Source organism: Stegostoma tigrinum, chromosome 6 (assembly GCF_030684315.1).
Source record: "Stegostoma tigrinum isolate sSteTig4 chromosome 6, sSteTig4.hap1, whole genome shotgun sequence".
In the NCBI taxonomy this organism is placed as follows: domain Eukaryota; kingdom Metazoa; phylum Chordata; class Chondrichthyes; order Orectolobiformes; family Stegostomatidae; genus Stegostoma; species Stegostoma tigrinum.
In genome coordinates, this window is record NC_081359.1 from 54,398,531 (window position 1) to 54,415,946 (window position 17,416).

General features: G+C 43.1%; 1 protein-coding gene across 10 annotated transcripts in view; it reads left to right on the forward strand.

Annotated features, from left to right (window-relative positions):
• Positions 1–17,416, forward strand: part of dlg2 (discs, large homolog 2 (Drosophila)) — an 891,501-nt gene that overhangs the window by 404,380 nt on the left and 469,705 nt on the right. For all 10 annotated transcript variants that reach the window (XM_048533248.1, XM_048533245.1, XM_048533246.1 and 7 more), the window contains one exon: positions 7,790–7,959. In XM_048533248.1, the coding sequence (XP_048389205.1) occupies positions 7,790–7,959 (170 nt within the window). The remainder of the gene's footprint in view (positions 1–7,789; positions 7,960–17,416) is intronic.

Here is a 17,416-nt window from a genome sequence, read left to right on the forward strand (position 1 = left end):
TAGAACTTTAACTTTTAAACCCAATGTGTCCATGTCTGTCACTATTTTGATAGAATTATGATCACTGTCCCCCCTCCTTCCACTGACACCTCAGTCACTTGCCTTGCCTTATTTCCCGGGACTAGGTCAAGTTTTGTACCTTCTCTAGTAGGTATGTTCACATACTGAATCAGAAAATATTCTTGTACACATTTAACAAATTCCTCTCCATCCAAGCCCTTAACACCATGGCAGTCCCAGTCTATGTTTGAGAAGTTAAAACCCCCTTCTGTTACCACCCTATTAATCTTACAGATAACTGAAATCTCCTTATAAATTTGCTTGTCAATTTCCCGCTGACTACTGTGGGGGGGGGGGGGGGGGGGCGGGGGAGGAGTCTATAGTACAATACCAACAAGGTGATCATCCCTTTCTTATTTCTCAGTCCACCCAAATAACTTCCCTGCACATACTACCTAAGTATAGCTATAATGTTGTCCCTAATCAAAAACACCAGCCCCCCTCGTCTTGTGCCCCCCTTTCCACCCTTCCAATAGCATCTACATGCTGGAACATTAAACTGCCAGAACTATTCATCCCTGAGTCATGTTTCTGTAATTGCTATGATATGCCAGTCCCATGTTCCTAACCATGCCCTGAGTTCAGAGATAATGGGAACTGCAGATGCTGGAGAATTCCAAGATAATAAAATGAGGCTGGATGAACACAGCAGGCCAAGCAGCATCTCAGGAGCACAAAAGCTGACGTTTCGGGCCTAGACCCTTCATCAGAGAGGGGGATGGGGAGAGGGAACTGGAATAAATAGGGAGAGAGGGGGAGGCGGACCAAAGATGGAGAGTAAAGAAGATAGGTGGGGAGGTAGGGAGGGGATAGGTCCGTCCAGAGAAGACGGACAGGTCAAGGAGGTGGGATGAGGTTAGTAGGTAGCTGGGGGTGGGAGGAAGGGATGGGTGAGAGGAAGAACCGGTTAGGGAGGCAGAGACAGGTTGGACTGGTTTTGGGATACAGTGGGTGGGGGGGTAAGAGCTGGGCTGGTTGTGTGGTGCAGTGGGGGGAGGGGATGAACTAGGCTGGTTTAGGGATGCAGTAGGGGGAAGGGGAGATTTTGTAACTGGTGAAGTCCACATTGATACCATATGGCTGCAGGGTTCCCAGGCGGAATATGAGTTGCTGTTCCTGCAACCTTCAGGTGGCATCATTGTGGCAGTGCAGGAGGCCCATGATGGACATGTCATCTAGAGAATGGGAGGGGGAGTGGAAATGGTTTGCGACTGGGAGGTGCAGTTGTTTGTTGCGAACTGAGCGGAGGTGTTCTGCAAAGCGGTCCCCAAGCCTCCGCTTGGTTTCCCCAATGTAGAGGAAGCCGCACCGGGTACAGTGGATGCAGTATACCACATTGGCAGATGTGCAGGTGAACCTCTGCTGAATGTGGAATGTCATCTTGGGGCCTGGGATAGGGATGAGGGAGGAGGTGTGGGGACAAGTGTAGCATTTCCTGCGGTTGCAGGGGAAGGTGCTGGGTGTGGTGGGGTTGGAGGGCAGTGTGGAGCGAACAAGGGAGTCACGGAGAGAGTGGTTTCTCCGGAAAGCAGACAGGGGAGGAGATGGAAAAATGTCTTGGGTGGTGGGATCGGATTGTAAATGGCGGAAGTGTCGGGGGATGATGCGTTGTATCCGGAGGTTGGTAGGGTGGTGTGAGAGAACGAGGGGGATCCTCTTAGGGCGGTTGTGGCGGGGGCGGGGTGTGAGGGATGTGTTGCGGGAAATACGGGAGACGCGGTCAAGGGCATTCTCGATCACTGTGGGGGGGAAAGTTGCGGTCCTTAAAGAACTTGGACATCTGGGATGTGCGGGAGTGGAATGTCTTATCGTGGGAGCAGATGCGGCGGAGGCGGAGGAATTGGGAATAGGGGATGGAATTTTTGCAGGAGGGTGGGTGGGAGGAGGTGTATTCTAGGTAGCTGTGGGAATCGGTGGGCTTGAAATGGACATCAGTTACAAGCTGGTTGCCTGTGATGGAGACTGAGAGGTCCAGGAAGGTGAGGGATGTGCTGGAGATGGCCCAGGTGAACTGAAGGTTGGGGTGGAAGGTGTTGAAGTGGATGAACTGTTCGAGCTCCTCTGGGGAGCAAGAGGCGGCGCCGATACAGTCATCAATGTACCGGAGGAAGAGGTGGGGTTTGGGGCCTGTGTAGGTGCGGAAGAGGGACTGTTCCACGTAACCTACAAAGAGGCAGGTGTAGCTGGGGCCCATGCGGGTGCCCGTGGCCACCCCCTTAGTCTGTAGGAAGTGGGAGGAGTCAAAAGAGAAGTTGTTGAGGGTGAGGACGAGTTCAGCTAGGCGGATGAGAGTGTTGGTGGAGGGGGACTGGTCGGGCCTGCGGGACAGGAAGAAGCAGAGGGCCTTGAGGCCATCTCCATGCGGAATGCAGGTGTACAGGGACTGGACGTCCATGGTGAATATGAGGTGTTGGGGGCCAGGGAATTGGAAGTCCTGGAGGAGGTGGAGGGCGTGGATGGTGTCACGGACGTAGGTGGGGAGTTCCTGGACCAAAGGGGAGAAAATGGAGTCCAGATAGGTGGAGATGAGTTCGGTGGGGCAGGAGCAGGCTGAGACGATGGGTTGACCAGGGCAGGCAGGTTTGTGGATTTTGGGAAGGAGATAGAAACGGGCCGTGCGGAGTTGGGGACAATGAGGTTGGAGGCTGTGGGTGGGAGGTCCCCTGAGGTGATGAGGTCGTGAATGGTGTTGGAGATGATGATGGTTTGGTGCTCGGGTGTGGGGTCATGATCGAGGAGGCGGTAGGAGGTGGTTTCGGAGAGTTGGCGTCTGGCCTCGGCGATGTAGAGGTCAGTGCGCCATACTGCCACTGCGCCACCCTTGTCTGCGGGTTTGATGGTGAGGTTGGGGGGGCTACCTACTAACCTCATCCCACCTCCTTGACCTGTCCGTCTTCCCTGGACTGACCTATCCCCTCCCTACCTCCCCACCTATACTCTCTCCACCTATCTTCTTTACTCTCCATCTTCGGTCCGCCTCCCCCTCTCTCCCTATTTATTCCAGTTCCCTCTCCCCATCCCCCTGTCTGATGAAGGGTCTAGGCCCGAAACGTCAGCTTTTGTGCTCCTGAGATGCTGCTTGGCCTGCTGTGTTCATCCAGCCTCACATTTTTATTATCATGCCCTGAGTTCATCTGCCTTTCCTAACAGGACTCTCAGATTGAAATAAATGCTATTTAATTTATCAGCCTTACCTTGTTCTTGGCCTTGTCCTTCCCTGCCCTGACTGTTTGATTTGCTCCTTTTCCCAACTGCACCATCTGCATCTTGATCTCTTTTCTCACTATCTCCCTGGTTCTTTTACTATCTTAAATCCTCCGAAGAAGCTTTAGCAAATCTCCCTGGCAGTATATTAGTCCCCTACCAATTCAAGTGAAATCCATCCTTCTTAGAGGGTCTCCTCTACCCCAGAGGAGATTACAGTGATCTGAATATGTGAATCCTTCTCCCCAATACCAGCTCCTTAGCTAGGCATACATCTGCCCTATCCTCCTACTCTCACTAGCTCATAGCACCAGGAATAATCCCGATATTACTGCTCTTGAGGATCTACTTTTTAAATTCCTGCCTAATTTCCTATAATGTGTCCTCAAGACCTCATCCTCTTCTAGTCCTATGTCATTCATGCTAATGTATACAATCTTCTGCTGTCCCTCTCCCCTTTGAGAATATTCTGCACCGACTCCAAGATATCCTTGATCCTGACACCAGGGCAGCAACATGCCATCCTGATGTTTCACATCCACTGCTCTGCCTTCATTCCTCTTCATTACTTCTTCAAAAGTCTCCAATTAAGTTGGTGAAACATGATTTCCTCACACAAAGCCATGTTGACTATGCCTAATCAGTCCTCGCCTTTCCAGAATACATGTGTGTGCTATGTTCCCTTGACAGCCCATCACCCCCTACATTTTCCAAAGCAGCATACTTGTTTGCTTTGGGGATAGCCATTGAAGACTCTTGCACTACCTGCCTACCCCTCTTACCTTTCGTGGAGGTGACCCTTCTACCTGATTGAATCTGTGGTTTTTCTTCCTTCCTGACACTGCCATCCATCACACCCCCCAGCTCCTGTAAATTCCTCATTACCTCTAACTGTTGCTCTAACCAATCCAAGTGATCCAATACAGTTTGCAACCAAACACTTTCTGCAGACATAATCGTCAGGAACTGAAATTTTCCCTAATCTTCCATCTCTGACAGGAAGAGAACATCATTCTACTAAATATCATCATTGCACCATAACTGTCTTTTTAGAACCAGAAAATCGCATAGTCTTACTGCTCCAAAAATATTGTTCCATGATAACTTTAAAAATGTAAAGCACAGATTCTAAGTTCAATCAAGAGACAGATCTCAAAAAAACCAATAATCCAAAAAAGCAGATGTACAAAAAAAATGTAAGATCACACTTTAAAAGAAAAACCATTAGCTGCAGTCCCACTGTGAGCTCCCCACAAAGGTTTCTCCAAGGTCAGTTGTGAATTTTACAGTTTGTTTATTTTTATTAAAACAAACTCTGATGTCTGGAGATACATCTGAAGCAGTCTGCTTGTGCATGTTCTCTGCTGGGTCACACAGCTGTGTAGGTTTACTGCTTGTTATTTTGTCTCCCATGTGGTATCTTCTTTCTCTCCTTTTTTACAGTGCTGTCATTTTGATCTCTTTTTTTCCAAAGTTCCAAAACAATGCAACAGCTTATAACTGCTCCAAAAAGTTTGAAGAACTCAGCTCCAACACTGAAAATACCTCAAAAAAGAAGCAGCTCTTACAGCCACATTCTTTTCTCGTCCTCCACCTCTGATTACCCAACAGTAAACTATTTCTCAGAAGTTTAGAGACATTTGGAGTGATGTGGAGTTTGAAGTGTTTAATGAAAACCTCTCACTCAGCTAATTTCAAATGTCGACCAAGCTTGGAGCACCAGACACCAATGGCTGCTGAATTTGCACAGGTTAGGCAAAAGCAGTGAAAATACTGATGCTCTTAATCAGAAGACTGACCACGGGAGGAAATCTACTCTGCCAGGCTGTGGCTGGTGCCATAGTCTTGCACCAACTCAAAAGCAGCACTCTGCTGGGCATTCAGACCTAAGATAAGATTCAGTGAGTTCTGGACAGGCAAAATCAGGCATGGTTTTGCCTTTACCATTGATTTCAAAACAGGACATTGGACACTGTTGTGAAGTTGGGTAGAGTTCTTGTGGATTGGGAGGCAGGAAGTTAGAATTTAGTGTTTGTAAAATGCAAGGGGGAAAGCATTGCACGGTCCCTTTAAAAGATTATGTGCTTTTTCTGTGCTTAGAAATTTAAAATGGATACCTGTGAGCAGCAGCTTGAAAGTTTGCAAGTACCTGGAAACCACCCGAATTGAAATAATTTTATTGAAAGGCCGTACACTTATCAGCACAAGCAGCAGTTTTTTTTAAACCAAGACAACAGGATTAGCTAATCAATTTGAACTAGGCACTTAGATACTAAAAACCAATTAAATTTGAATCTCATGGTTTTGACAACATTGGACCAATCCTATTGGACAGAGTTCCAGAGCTAGTTGCCATCTGCCAGAGATAATGGCCCTCAGCTCTTAAGACAGCATCACTTGCTCTCATTGTGCTTTCTCGAAGAGATAGAGGAGACAATCTAAATAACAATGGTACCTCCGGCGCAACTAGTTAATATTCCTGATAGAAGAATCAATGGAGAAATCACAAAACATTCTAGAAGACATGTAACCTAGCTGTAATTTTAAGAGAATGAATTCTATTTTTTAATATAGGTGGGACTTGTGTTTATTGAAACACCGTACCATTATAATCTTACATTATTCCAGAATAGTTAGTAGTTAGATTTATTCGGTTTATTAATAGTTTAGTTAATTTGTTCACTGTTAGTTAGGTAGATAAATTATTACTTGCTGATTAATGGTGGAACTTGGCCAGATTCCGCAAAAATGACTGCCTTGTTATTTTTTGGCCTTAATTGTTTGGTTGAAGACACAGCTTTCCATTGATTAATCCTTAAATTGTTCTGCAGGGCAACCCTTATCCTTTGTGGCAATAAAACATACAGTTTATCAGCAGGTGTGAAAGCAGTTTTGTTCGTGTTCCCTTCACTCCTCCTTTAGTAGACATGGCTAATTGCTTTCAATTTCTGGTAAAAAAATTGCCCTTGTCCTTTAAAAGTTTATTCCAGACAGAGTTATTGCTGCTGCTTTCCATGTGTTACAGTTTGTCTTTTGTTGATTTAGTTATTAACATTCCAAAGTTTATATTGCCACGCCAGCTGTTGGAGTCTCAACCAGAGCAACAATAGTTGAGATGAAGGCAGAGGATTTTGGAGGAGACATGAGGCCTCTGTCAGCTGGTACGTGACAAGGGGAGAGAGATGAAACAACATAAACTCCCCAACAGCCTCAAGTGTCAGTGTTGGTAGCAGTCCATGATCAAATAGAACCTCAAATGATAGAAAATCAACTGCGCTGACCAGACAATTATGTTACTGGTCCAGGAGGCTGGCTGATATTGATAATGCTGTTGAAATTGAGAGGCATGTATTTTATTTAAAACCTGATAATGTATTTAATTGGCAATCTCTATAACTGGGGAAAAACCTTTTTTAATGTTGTGACTAATGAAGTTGAGGCATTAAAGCAATGGTGCACTGCTTTTGTCTCAGTCATTACAGTTTAGGAATTACAGTTAAAAGAAAATTAAGGGAGATAAACTAATTCAAACCAAACAAAATAAACAATGTGGGAGAAAAACAACATTTGAACAAAGGGACAAGTTAGGGTGTGGTACACAAATAAGATAATTTAAAAACAAATACAGAATGAATAAGTAATTTGAATTAATTACAGGTGCAAATTTAATTGGATTGGCAGCCACTATATAGCTTTGAGGCAATGAGGATTGAATATACCAGAATATAATATCTACAGGAAATTAGAAAAATGGATGAGGTGGCATGTGAATAATTAAGATGAAAAACAATATAACTAGAAGGAAACAGGCATCAGGCTTTATCTGGGTAGAATTTAAGAAGTAAATATCTCATAGGTGTTGTTATGGGCTACTTGGTAGCAACTTGAAATCGGTTTAAAAAAGGCACTAATATAAAGGTTAGACAATCATGTATTATGGGTAGAGTGGTTTTAATAAGCAATTTTATTAGCTTTTTGCCATTGCGAGTTACAAATTTGTATTAAGAATAATCAAAACTCAAAAACTGCCTTCCTAGCCAGTTTATATGACCTAATAAAATTTAAGTGTTACATTGCTATGGAACTAATTTTAAAAATTATAAATATATTACCTTACAGTAAGGAATGGTAATTTTACAGAATATGATAGGGCCATTTTCCAGGCATCACTCGGCATTTTTTTTTTGTATTTCGGCCATCTGATGTTGCATGTGTGGCTGATAACTTTTTCTGGTGACCTTCGCCAGCTGGGACTGTTTGAACAGTGTCTGGTTTAGGTTTAGTTCTGATCTTCAGTTTGGGGAAAAGCCTATGATAAGGTGGTTGTCTTGATAATCTGTCCTATTTTGGAAAAAATAAATCACCTTGTTGCGAGTTCAAGGCAAAAGGCATTTGATTTTTTTGTGAAAGAGTGATTAACGGACCATCTCATCTAAAGGACTTACCTTTTTCAAGTTATATCCGACAACACATACTGGATTCTACATACGAGATAAATGAAAATGAATTTTCTTTTGACATCTAGAGTCAATGACTGCATTTTACGAGTGAATGAATTTGATGTATCTGAAGTGTCACACAGTAGAGCTGTAGAGGCCTTGAAAGAAGCTGGTTCGATTGTACAACTGTATGTGCGTAGACGAAGGCCGATTTTGGAGACTATTACAGAAATAAAGCTCATAAAAGGACCTAAAGGTAATCTTCACTTAAAATGGAAAAAAAAGGAAAACAGTTTTGAGATGCTGAAGCATTACAAATGGAATATGTTGAAAATTGTTGAGTAATTTAAATTTGCTTTTTCTGTGCAGATCAGATGTGCTAAATTTGGTTCTTAAGTCATGTAACCTTAGAATATACGTACTCATTTGTCACCTCTAAACCCCAAATGTTTGCCTTGAAATTTTATTGTTTTTTTTAAAATAATAGCTTTTTTGAGAGGATGGAATATCTCTGCTAAAGGACATAACTGGAAGATTTATTGTGTTGATATTCTAATTAAGATCATTTACCTCTTCAGAAAGTTAAATAATCACAACGTTGTTTGAATTAAATCCATTTTAGATTTTGTATGTCAAAGCTGCTCAAATATGTTATTAATTTCGGTATGTAAGTTTGACATGTCTACTACATTCTTCTGGATGTGTCTTCCAATTTATTCTTCATCCATTCAATAGTTTATCTATCTCAGAGCTCACATCCCGTCTTAACCAATCTTGCAGTGAGTATCAAAAGTCAACTGTCATACATTGAACACGACTTCTTTTCCTCGTTGTAAAACTGAATACTTTATTTTAAATCACAAAGCAATAATTATCAGCAAGTAATTTTTTTAAGTGTGGTTATCTTCAAGTGCATAAGTAATCTTTGAACTATAAATGTATCAACGAATACACTGAAGTTGAAGTTGTGGCCCTGTGCCTGAAATTTGAGATACTCACTCTCAAAATCATGTCGATTAAAGGTGATCTGACCATTTGTACATGTGTAGATGTTCATGACCAGATCCTGATGTGATCAGTGTGGAGAGTGAACTTTCTGCTATTTTGATGCATATGTCTACTTTCATAAGAGTAGATGCAGGCCAGCACTTCCCACTCTCTAGAGTATTTATGTTCAGTTTCTGACAATGAGCGTGATGTGTATGTGACTGGTCATTTGCTTCCCTCAATTTCTGCAAGACTACGCTCTAATAACTTTTCTTGGCTCATTTGATGTGACATTAATTTCATCATATGGGTTGAAATATGTAAGGACTGATGAAGATGCTATCTTTGCCTTTAACATTCTAAGCACTCTTTGCCACACTGATGTCTATTCCCATTGCACATCTTTCTGCAGTAGCATCCAAAGAGGTTGTGTGATCTCTGCGTGCTAATATAAACAAATTTGTGATTTTAAAAAAAATTGATTGTACTGAGCAACTGTGCCAACTCTTTCATGTTGGATGAGATTGGAAGTACTTGAATGTACTTGTGGTTGACATGTAGACTTTACTCCAGTTGTTCTTACTCTGTACCCTACAAGAACGTTTGTCCTTGCTAAGAATCGAACTACATTGTGTGATTCTAATGAACACCATTGTTAACTGCTGCTCAATTTTTCATTGTACCAAAGTTGTCAATGTTGACTATCCCCTCAACCTCTGACAAAACAGAAAAATGCAATCTTCTAGAACGCAATAGGTGTTAAACTTAATGTGTAGCAAATTCTGTGGTGCTGAAATACCCCTTCATGAGTATTAAATGCTGTAAAATATTTGCTTTATCTGAAGACTGTTCCATCACATTCCAAACTTTCTCAAGGCTGTGGAATCATGAAAATATGTGAAGATATCTTAGTTTGTAGAAAGAAGATGCTCGTCTTCAGTCATAGCTGAGTTAACTTCTTAAGGTTAAGCCATTTTTGCACTCTACATAGATTAGATTTGATACCCTTGAAAATGAATTCATTTTTAAAATAATCTGTTTCTAGATATTATAAGTGCCTGTGACATTTTGCCACTTACTGTAAATGACAACTATCTCAACTATTGTAAAATTGGTAAAATTGTTGTGTCAACATGAAGTGCACAACAGTGCTCCCCAATCTCTCTAAATCCAGTAAATAATGAGGGATACCAATGTCTGTAGTCTATATCATCAATCATGTCATTGTATGCCCTTGTCAAGTCTTCAAGTTTGAATCCAATCCTATTGAAAAAAAATTATCCTTACAAGGTGTCTGTCTTTTAGCTAGGTAGAATATGTACCTGCCTAAGATAATGGGCTGAATTTTCCATTATCTGGCTAAGAGCCAATGTTGGGATGTTTCAGAGAATATCCCACCATGTGATGTAAGAGCAGAAGGAGGCCGTTCAAGCCATGATATCACGGCTGATCTTCAGCTTTACATCCCTGCCTTTTCATAGAATCACAGAATTTTGCAGGATAGAAGGAAGCCATTTGATCCATTGTGACTGGCTCCCGAGAGAGCTACTCAGCTATTCCACTTTCCAACCCTATCTCCATAGCCCTCTGTGGTAATCACTTACAAATATATCCAGTTCTCTCTTGAAACTTCCTATGGACCCTCTCCCCATCACTGTCCCAGGCAGTGCATTCCAAATCCTGACTAGTCTGAGTAAAGACACTTCTACTCATCTCCCTCCTAACTCTCTTGCTGACAGTCTTGAAGTTGTGACCCCTAGTTACTGACTAATGGAAACAAAATGTCCTTCTTTACGCTGTCAAAATTGTTCTTGTAATTTTGAAAACCACAATGTGGTCACTTCTTAATCTTCTGTGCTCCATGATCAATAGTCCTAATTTCTTAATCTTGCCTCGTATCTGTAATTCTCCCTCATTCCTGATATCGTTCTAGTAAATCTCCTTTGAACTCACTCCAGGCTTTGACATCCTGCCTGAAATAAAGTGCCGAGAACTGAAAACAGTACTCTGAATGTAATCTGACTAATGATTTGTAGAGGTTTTCCTCACAGCCTCTGATTCTCATACTGATTAAACATTTGCTTATCTCAGTCTTGAATATACTAAACAATCCAGTCTCTACAGCCTTCTGTATTAAAGAATTTAACCGTTTCACTATCTTCTGAGGGAATAAATGTCTCCTCACTTTCTGATTTAAATGGGTGATCCCTTAATCTGAGATCATGCCCTCTGGTTCTTGACTCTCCCACAAGGGGAGATAACTTCTTAGCATTTCTGCTGTCAATACCCCTAAGAATTATATAATCTGGCAACTGCTCAGCCCCAGACAGGAAAGGACTGTATAGTGTCAGCATTTGGAAACAGGCAGAGGAGTAGCTGGCAGGTTTGTAAGAGACACTTGGTAAATTGGATGAAATGTTGGTTGAGCCTGCCAACATCATCAGTACTGTACTGTGACTGGCTTACATGCATTTGGCTATTTCCATCAACAGGTGGCGCCATGGGAAGCTGGGTCCACCAGAACACTCAGTTGCTGAAAATGTATACAGACATTCCACTCCCGCACATCCCAGATGTCCAAGTTCTTCAAGGACCGCAACTTTCCCCCCACAGTGATCGAGAACGCCCTTGACCGCGTCTCCCGTATTTCCCGCAAAACATCCCTCACACCCCGCCCCTGCCACAACCGCCCAAAGAGGATCCCCCTCGTTTTCTCACACCACCCTACCAACCTCCGGATACAACGCATCATCCTCCGACACTTCTGCCATTTACAATCCGACCCCACCACCCAAGACATTTTTCCATCCCCACCCCTGTCTGCTTTCCGGAGAGACCACTCTCTCCGTGACTCCCTTGTTCGCTCCACACTGCCCTCCAACCCCACCACACCCGGCACCTTCCCCTGCAACCGCAGGAAATGCTACACTTGCCCCCACACCACCTCCCTCACCCCTATCCCAGGCCCCAAGATGACATTCCACATTAAGCAGAGGTTCACCTGCACATCTGCCAATGTGGTATACTGCATCCACTGTACCCGGTGTGTCTTCCACTACATTGGGGAAACCAAGCGGAGGCTTGGAGACTGCTTTGCAGAATACCTCTGCTCGGTTCGCAACAAACAACTGCACCTCCCATTCGCAAACCGTTTCCACTCCCCGTCCCATTCTTTAGATGACATGTCCATCATGGACCTCCTGCAGTGCCACAATGATGCCACCCGACGGTTGCAGGAACAGCAACTCATATTCTGCTTGGGAACCCTGCAGCCTAATGGTATCAATGTGGACTTCACCAGTTTCAAAATCTCCCCTTCCCCAACTGCATCCCTAAACCAGCCCAGTTCATCCCCTCCCCCCACCGCACCACACAACCAGCCCAGCTCTTTCTCTTCTCCAACCCCCCCCCCCCCCCCCCCAACCACCCACTGCATCCCAAAACCAGTCCAACCTGTCTCTGCCTCCCTAACCTGTTCTTCCTCTCACCCATCCCTTCCTCCCACCCCAAGCCGCACCCCCATCTACCTACTAACCTCATCCCACCTCCTTGACCTGTCCGTCTTCCCTGGACTGACCTATCCCCTCCCTACATCCCCACCTATACTCTCTCCACCTATCTTCTTTACTCTCCATCTTCGGTCCGCCTCCCCCTCTCTCTATTTATTCCAGTTCCCTCTCCCCATCCCCCTCTCTGATGAAGGGTCTAGACCGGAAACGTCAGCTTTTGTGCTCCTGAGATGCTGCTTGGCCTGCTGTGTTCATCCAGCCTCACGTTTTATTATCTTGGAATCCTCCAGCAGCTGCAGTTCCCATTATCTCTTATCTATGTATACAGACCTGATTTCCATCACTTCAGCAATTGCTACTTGGCATCAAAGGCAAAGCAAGTGGGGTAAAGGGATCAAGACTTCATTCCAAGTGCCCCATCCTCTCAAGCAAATAAAGTGGTGCCAGCCATATACCAGTCTGTCCTTGCAGGACAATTCAGAAGTGCCTGATCCCTTAATTTCTATCCTACCTGCGATTCCCAATCCCAAATTTCAGACAATGTGGATGAGCCTGCATCTGGCCAGGATACTCTCAGCATATTTGGACCTGTTAGAAGGCATCTGGTGTTGATGGCCTAATCTGCAGGGCCAATACACACTCGTACAGAGTACGATCCCTCAACTCTAGGTGTGAACCCCACTATTGCATTTAGACATAGAAGGTGGGCAAGGAAGAAGAAAAGGGATTAAAGGGATTATAGGTGGTATGGGTGATACTGCATTTTAAATAGATTCTCATATCTGAACATGTGCACTTTACCCTGTTTCGTCACCTGTTTGACGGTCATTTTTGCTGTAGGACTAGTTCACTTAGAGACCATGTCAGAGTTAAAATATACCTTCATCCACCCCAAGGAGAATAGATATTATAATAGTAAGGATTGGTCAGCTCTGAGAAACATCTCAGGTGGCTACAGGTTTCACATATCCTTCAATCTTTATGTTAATGACTGCAGCTTACACTTGGTACTTTGGTGCAGAGATTACTGATTGAAAAATTAGTGGGAAGGTCTTGTGATGGGCCACTGCCTCCACTCACATTTGACACTTATGGTCACTTTGTGTTCAGTAGAATGGTAATTAGGTTTTAAATGTTAACTCCGTTTTCTCTCCCTAGATGCTGATGAGTTTTTGTTTAAAAATGAAAAGGCACTGGGACTAGTAAACATAAAATACTCACATTCATCTGTTTTGCTGATTTTTGTTGTACGTTTTATATATAAATCTATGCAGAAATGACGACAGTATATTTAATGTGTGTTGCAGACTTGCTCACAGTGCTTTAGTCTGCTACATGCTTGATCTATATTCACTGAGCCCATGCCTGGGTATAATCAGTCAAGTGTAGTGAAAATGAATGGTAAAGACACCAATCAAACGTTGAACACTGTAAAAAGAACAACTTTAATTGCCAGTGATAATGGGAACTGCAGATGCTGGAGAATCCAAGATAATAAAATGTGAGGCTGGATGCCACCCGAAGGTTGCAGGGACAGCAACCCATATTCCGCTTGGGAACCCAGCAGCCCAATGGTATCAATGTGGACTTCACCAGCTTCAAAATCTCCCCTTCCCCCACCGCATCCCAAAACCAGCCCAGTTCGTCCCCTCCCCCCACTGCACCACACAACCAGCCCAGTTCTTCCCCTCCACCCACTGCATCCCAAAACCAGTCCAACCTGTCTCTGCCTCCCTAACCTGTTCTTCCTCTCACCCATCCCTTCCTCCCACCCCAAGCCGCACCTCCATCTCCTACCTACTAACCTCATCCCACCTCCTTGACCTGTCCGTCTTCCCTGGACCGACCTATCCCCTCCCTACCTCCCCACCACCTATACTCTCCTCTCCACCTATCTTCCTTTCTCTCCATCTTCGGTCCGCCTCGCCCTCTCTCCCTATTTATTCCAGAAGCCTCACCCCATCCCCCTCTCTGAAGGAGGGTCTAGGCCCGAAACGTCAGCTTTTGTGCTCCTGAGATGCTGCTGGGCCTGCTGTGTTCATCCAGCCTCACATTTTATTAACTTTAATTGCCAGTTTATCTAACTGTCTTTATCAGTGTTAGTTTATCTGCCATGTTTCATGAAAAAGTGTGTTTTGACTTGTCATACAAACTGCAATGTGACTTATCATTTTATGCTACCACCAAAAAAGTAATATAGAAAGAAATAGTCAGGTTTGGTAGTGCATACTAGATTGGAATTCTTTGACATCCCCACAAGACTTTTAATAATATTCATGTGCTTTAAAATGAAAATGAAAGAGGTCACACGCCAGTTCAGTTTTTGTTTTAAAGAGCCATACCAAAAGTATAGTTGTTAGATTTGACAGTGTCCAGACCATCGGAGCTGGAAAAATAACTTTTAGTAGTCTAAGTATATAGGACTAAAAACATCCCTACAGTTCAGTGAATTAACTTGGGTTTATATGAGAACCATATTTGACATATGTGCAGAAATTCACCAAAAGGAAACACTGTTGATACTCATGAGTGGAATAAGTAATCTTATATTGAATATGGATTAATACTTCACTGCGGTTGAGTGTCTGTGTAAAATGTATTTCTGGAAGAAAAAGTTAGATATTTTTGTTAATGATATGGTATTTCCAAATGATCATACAGCTTTGTTTTTTATTTTCATTTGCATAATAAACATATGGTCTTTTGTTAAAAAATGTATTGATATTCTCCAATGAGTATGTACAGTGACATTCTCATCAAAAGAACTGCAAAATATTTATGTCTAACCATTCCATCACAGAATTTTTGAGATGCAACAGGAAATTTCAGTATAACTGTGAGAACAGTGTAATTGTTGCCCAGTGTGGATTAGAAAAAAATCAATTCACATGAACATAAGAACCAGAATTATAAAGATTAACTTGAATGTCTTTCAAACACGGTGCAAATCAGATTGAAGCTGTTTTAAATATCATCAGATGTATATGTATTATAAATTATATGATACATTATCAATAATTACAATAAATTTATAGAATGCAGACCTGGTCTGAGAAGTGGCAGATGGAGTTTAACCCTGAAAAGTGTAAAGTGATTCATTTTGGAAGTATTAACTTGAAAGCAGAATACAAGGTTAATGGAAAGATTGTTGGCAGCCTGGAGGAGCAGAGGGATCTTGGGGTTCATGTCCGCCGTTCCCTGAAAGCGGCCACCCAGGTGGATAGGGTTGTTGAGAAGATGTATGGTGTGTTAGCTTTCATTAGTAGAGGGATTGAATTCGAGACCCGTGAAGTTATGCTCTAGCTATACAAAAAGCTATACAAAAGCCTGTTCGGCCACACCTGGAATATTGTGTCCAGTTCTGGTCACCTCATTACAGGAAAGATGTGGAAACATTGAAAAAAGTGCAGAGGAGATTTACCAGAATGTTGCCTGGAATGGAAGGAAGGTCTTACCTGGAAAGGTTGAGAGAGCTAGGGCTTTTCTCTTTAGAACAACGAAGAATGAGAGGTGACTTGATAGAGGTGTACAAAATGATCAGAGGTATAGATAGAGTGGACAGCCAGAGACTTTCTCCTAGGGTGGAGGTAGCTATTATGAGGGGGCATAGATTTAAAGTGAGTAGAGGTAGACATAGGGAAGACGTCAGAGGTAGATTCTTTACTCAGAGTGCTCGGGACATGGAATGCATTGCCGGAGAGGGTAGTGAAGTCAGCTTCGTTAGGGACATTTAAGCGACTATTGGAAGACATATGGATGAAAGTATAAGGTAGGGATTGAGGTTAGATAGACCTTAAGATAAGTATAAAAGTTCGGCCAAACAACATTGTGGGCTGAAGGGCCTGCTCTGTGTCCTATATTACTATAAAACATGAAGCTGATCACTCAGGAAAATTGAATACAGTTCACCAGAGTTATTTCAGAAAGCAATGTTTGAATGTATTGGACTAGTGTGAGGAAGTAACAATGTGCTGTACTTTGAATTACAGAAGGTATTTGGCAAGGAACTGAATACAAGGCTATTACACATAATAAGAGTTTGTGGTGTAATGTATTACATATTAGCATAGATAAAGGATTGGCTGGCTAACAGGAAATAGAGTAAGCTGAAAATGATTATTTACAATTAGCCAAGCATGATGGGTGGAGTGCCGAAGGAATTACTACTGGAGCCTGAACTATTTATCATTAGTATTAGTGAACTGAATCTTCAGAAAATATCCCCACTTCTGACCTTATGATGGAGGGAAGGTAATTGAAGCAGCAGCTGAAGATGGTTGGACCTTGGATACTACCCTGAGGAACTCCTGCAGAGATGTTCTGGAGTTGAGATGACTGACTTCCAACAATCATGACCACCTTGCTTTGTGCAAGGTAAGGTTCTGACTGGCAGAGACCTTGTCACTGATACCTACTGTTACTTTTTTTTTAAGGATCCTTGATGTCACACTCGGTGAATGTAGTCTTGATGTCAAGAGTTGTCATTTTCACCTGGAATCAAAACTGGCATCAGTGCGTATCAGGGGGCAAACTCTCTGGTGGTTGGAGTCATACCTGACAGATAGGAAAATGTTTGTGGTTGTTAGAGGCTAATCATCTCAGCTCCAGGACATTTTTGCAGGAAATCCTCAGGGTAGTGTCCTTGACCCAGCATCTTCAACTGCTTCATCAATGATCTACTGTCCATCATAAGGTCAGAAGTGGGGATGTTCGCCGATGGTTGCCCCATGTTTAGCACCATTCGCGACTGCTGAAATACTGAAACAGTCCGTGTTCAAACGCAACAAGATCTGGGTAATATCCAGGCTAGCACTGACAAATGGCAAGTGACATTCATGTCACACAAATGCCAGGCTATGAACATCACCAATAAGAGACAATCTAACTACAACACTTGATATTCAATGGTGTTACCATCACTGAACCCCCCCACTGTCAACATCATGGGGTTATCATTGATTAGAAACTCAACAGGACTCACCACATAAACACTGGCTATAAGAGCAGGTCAGAAGCTAGGAATACTGCGGTGACAAACTCACTTCCTGACTCCTGAAAGCCTGCCCACCATCTACAATGCATAAGTCGGGAGTATTATTGAATATTTCCCACTTGCCCTGATGAGCGCAGCCCCAAAAACACTCGCAGCTTGACACCATTCAGGACAAAGCAGCCTGCATGATTGGCACTACATCCAGAAGCAGCCACTCCCACCAC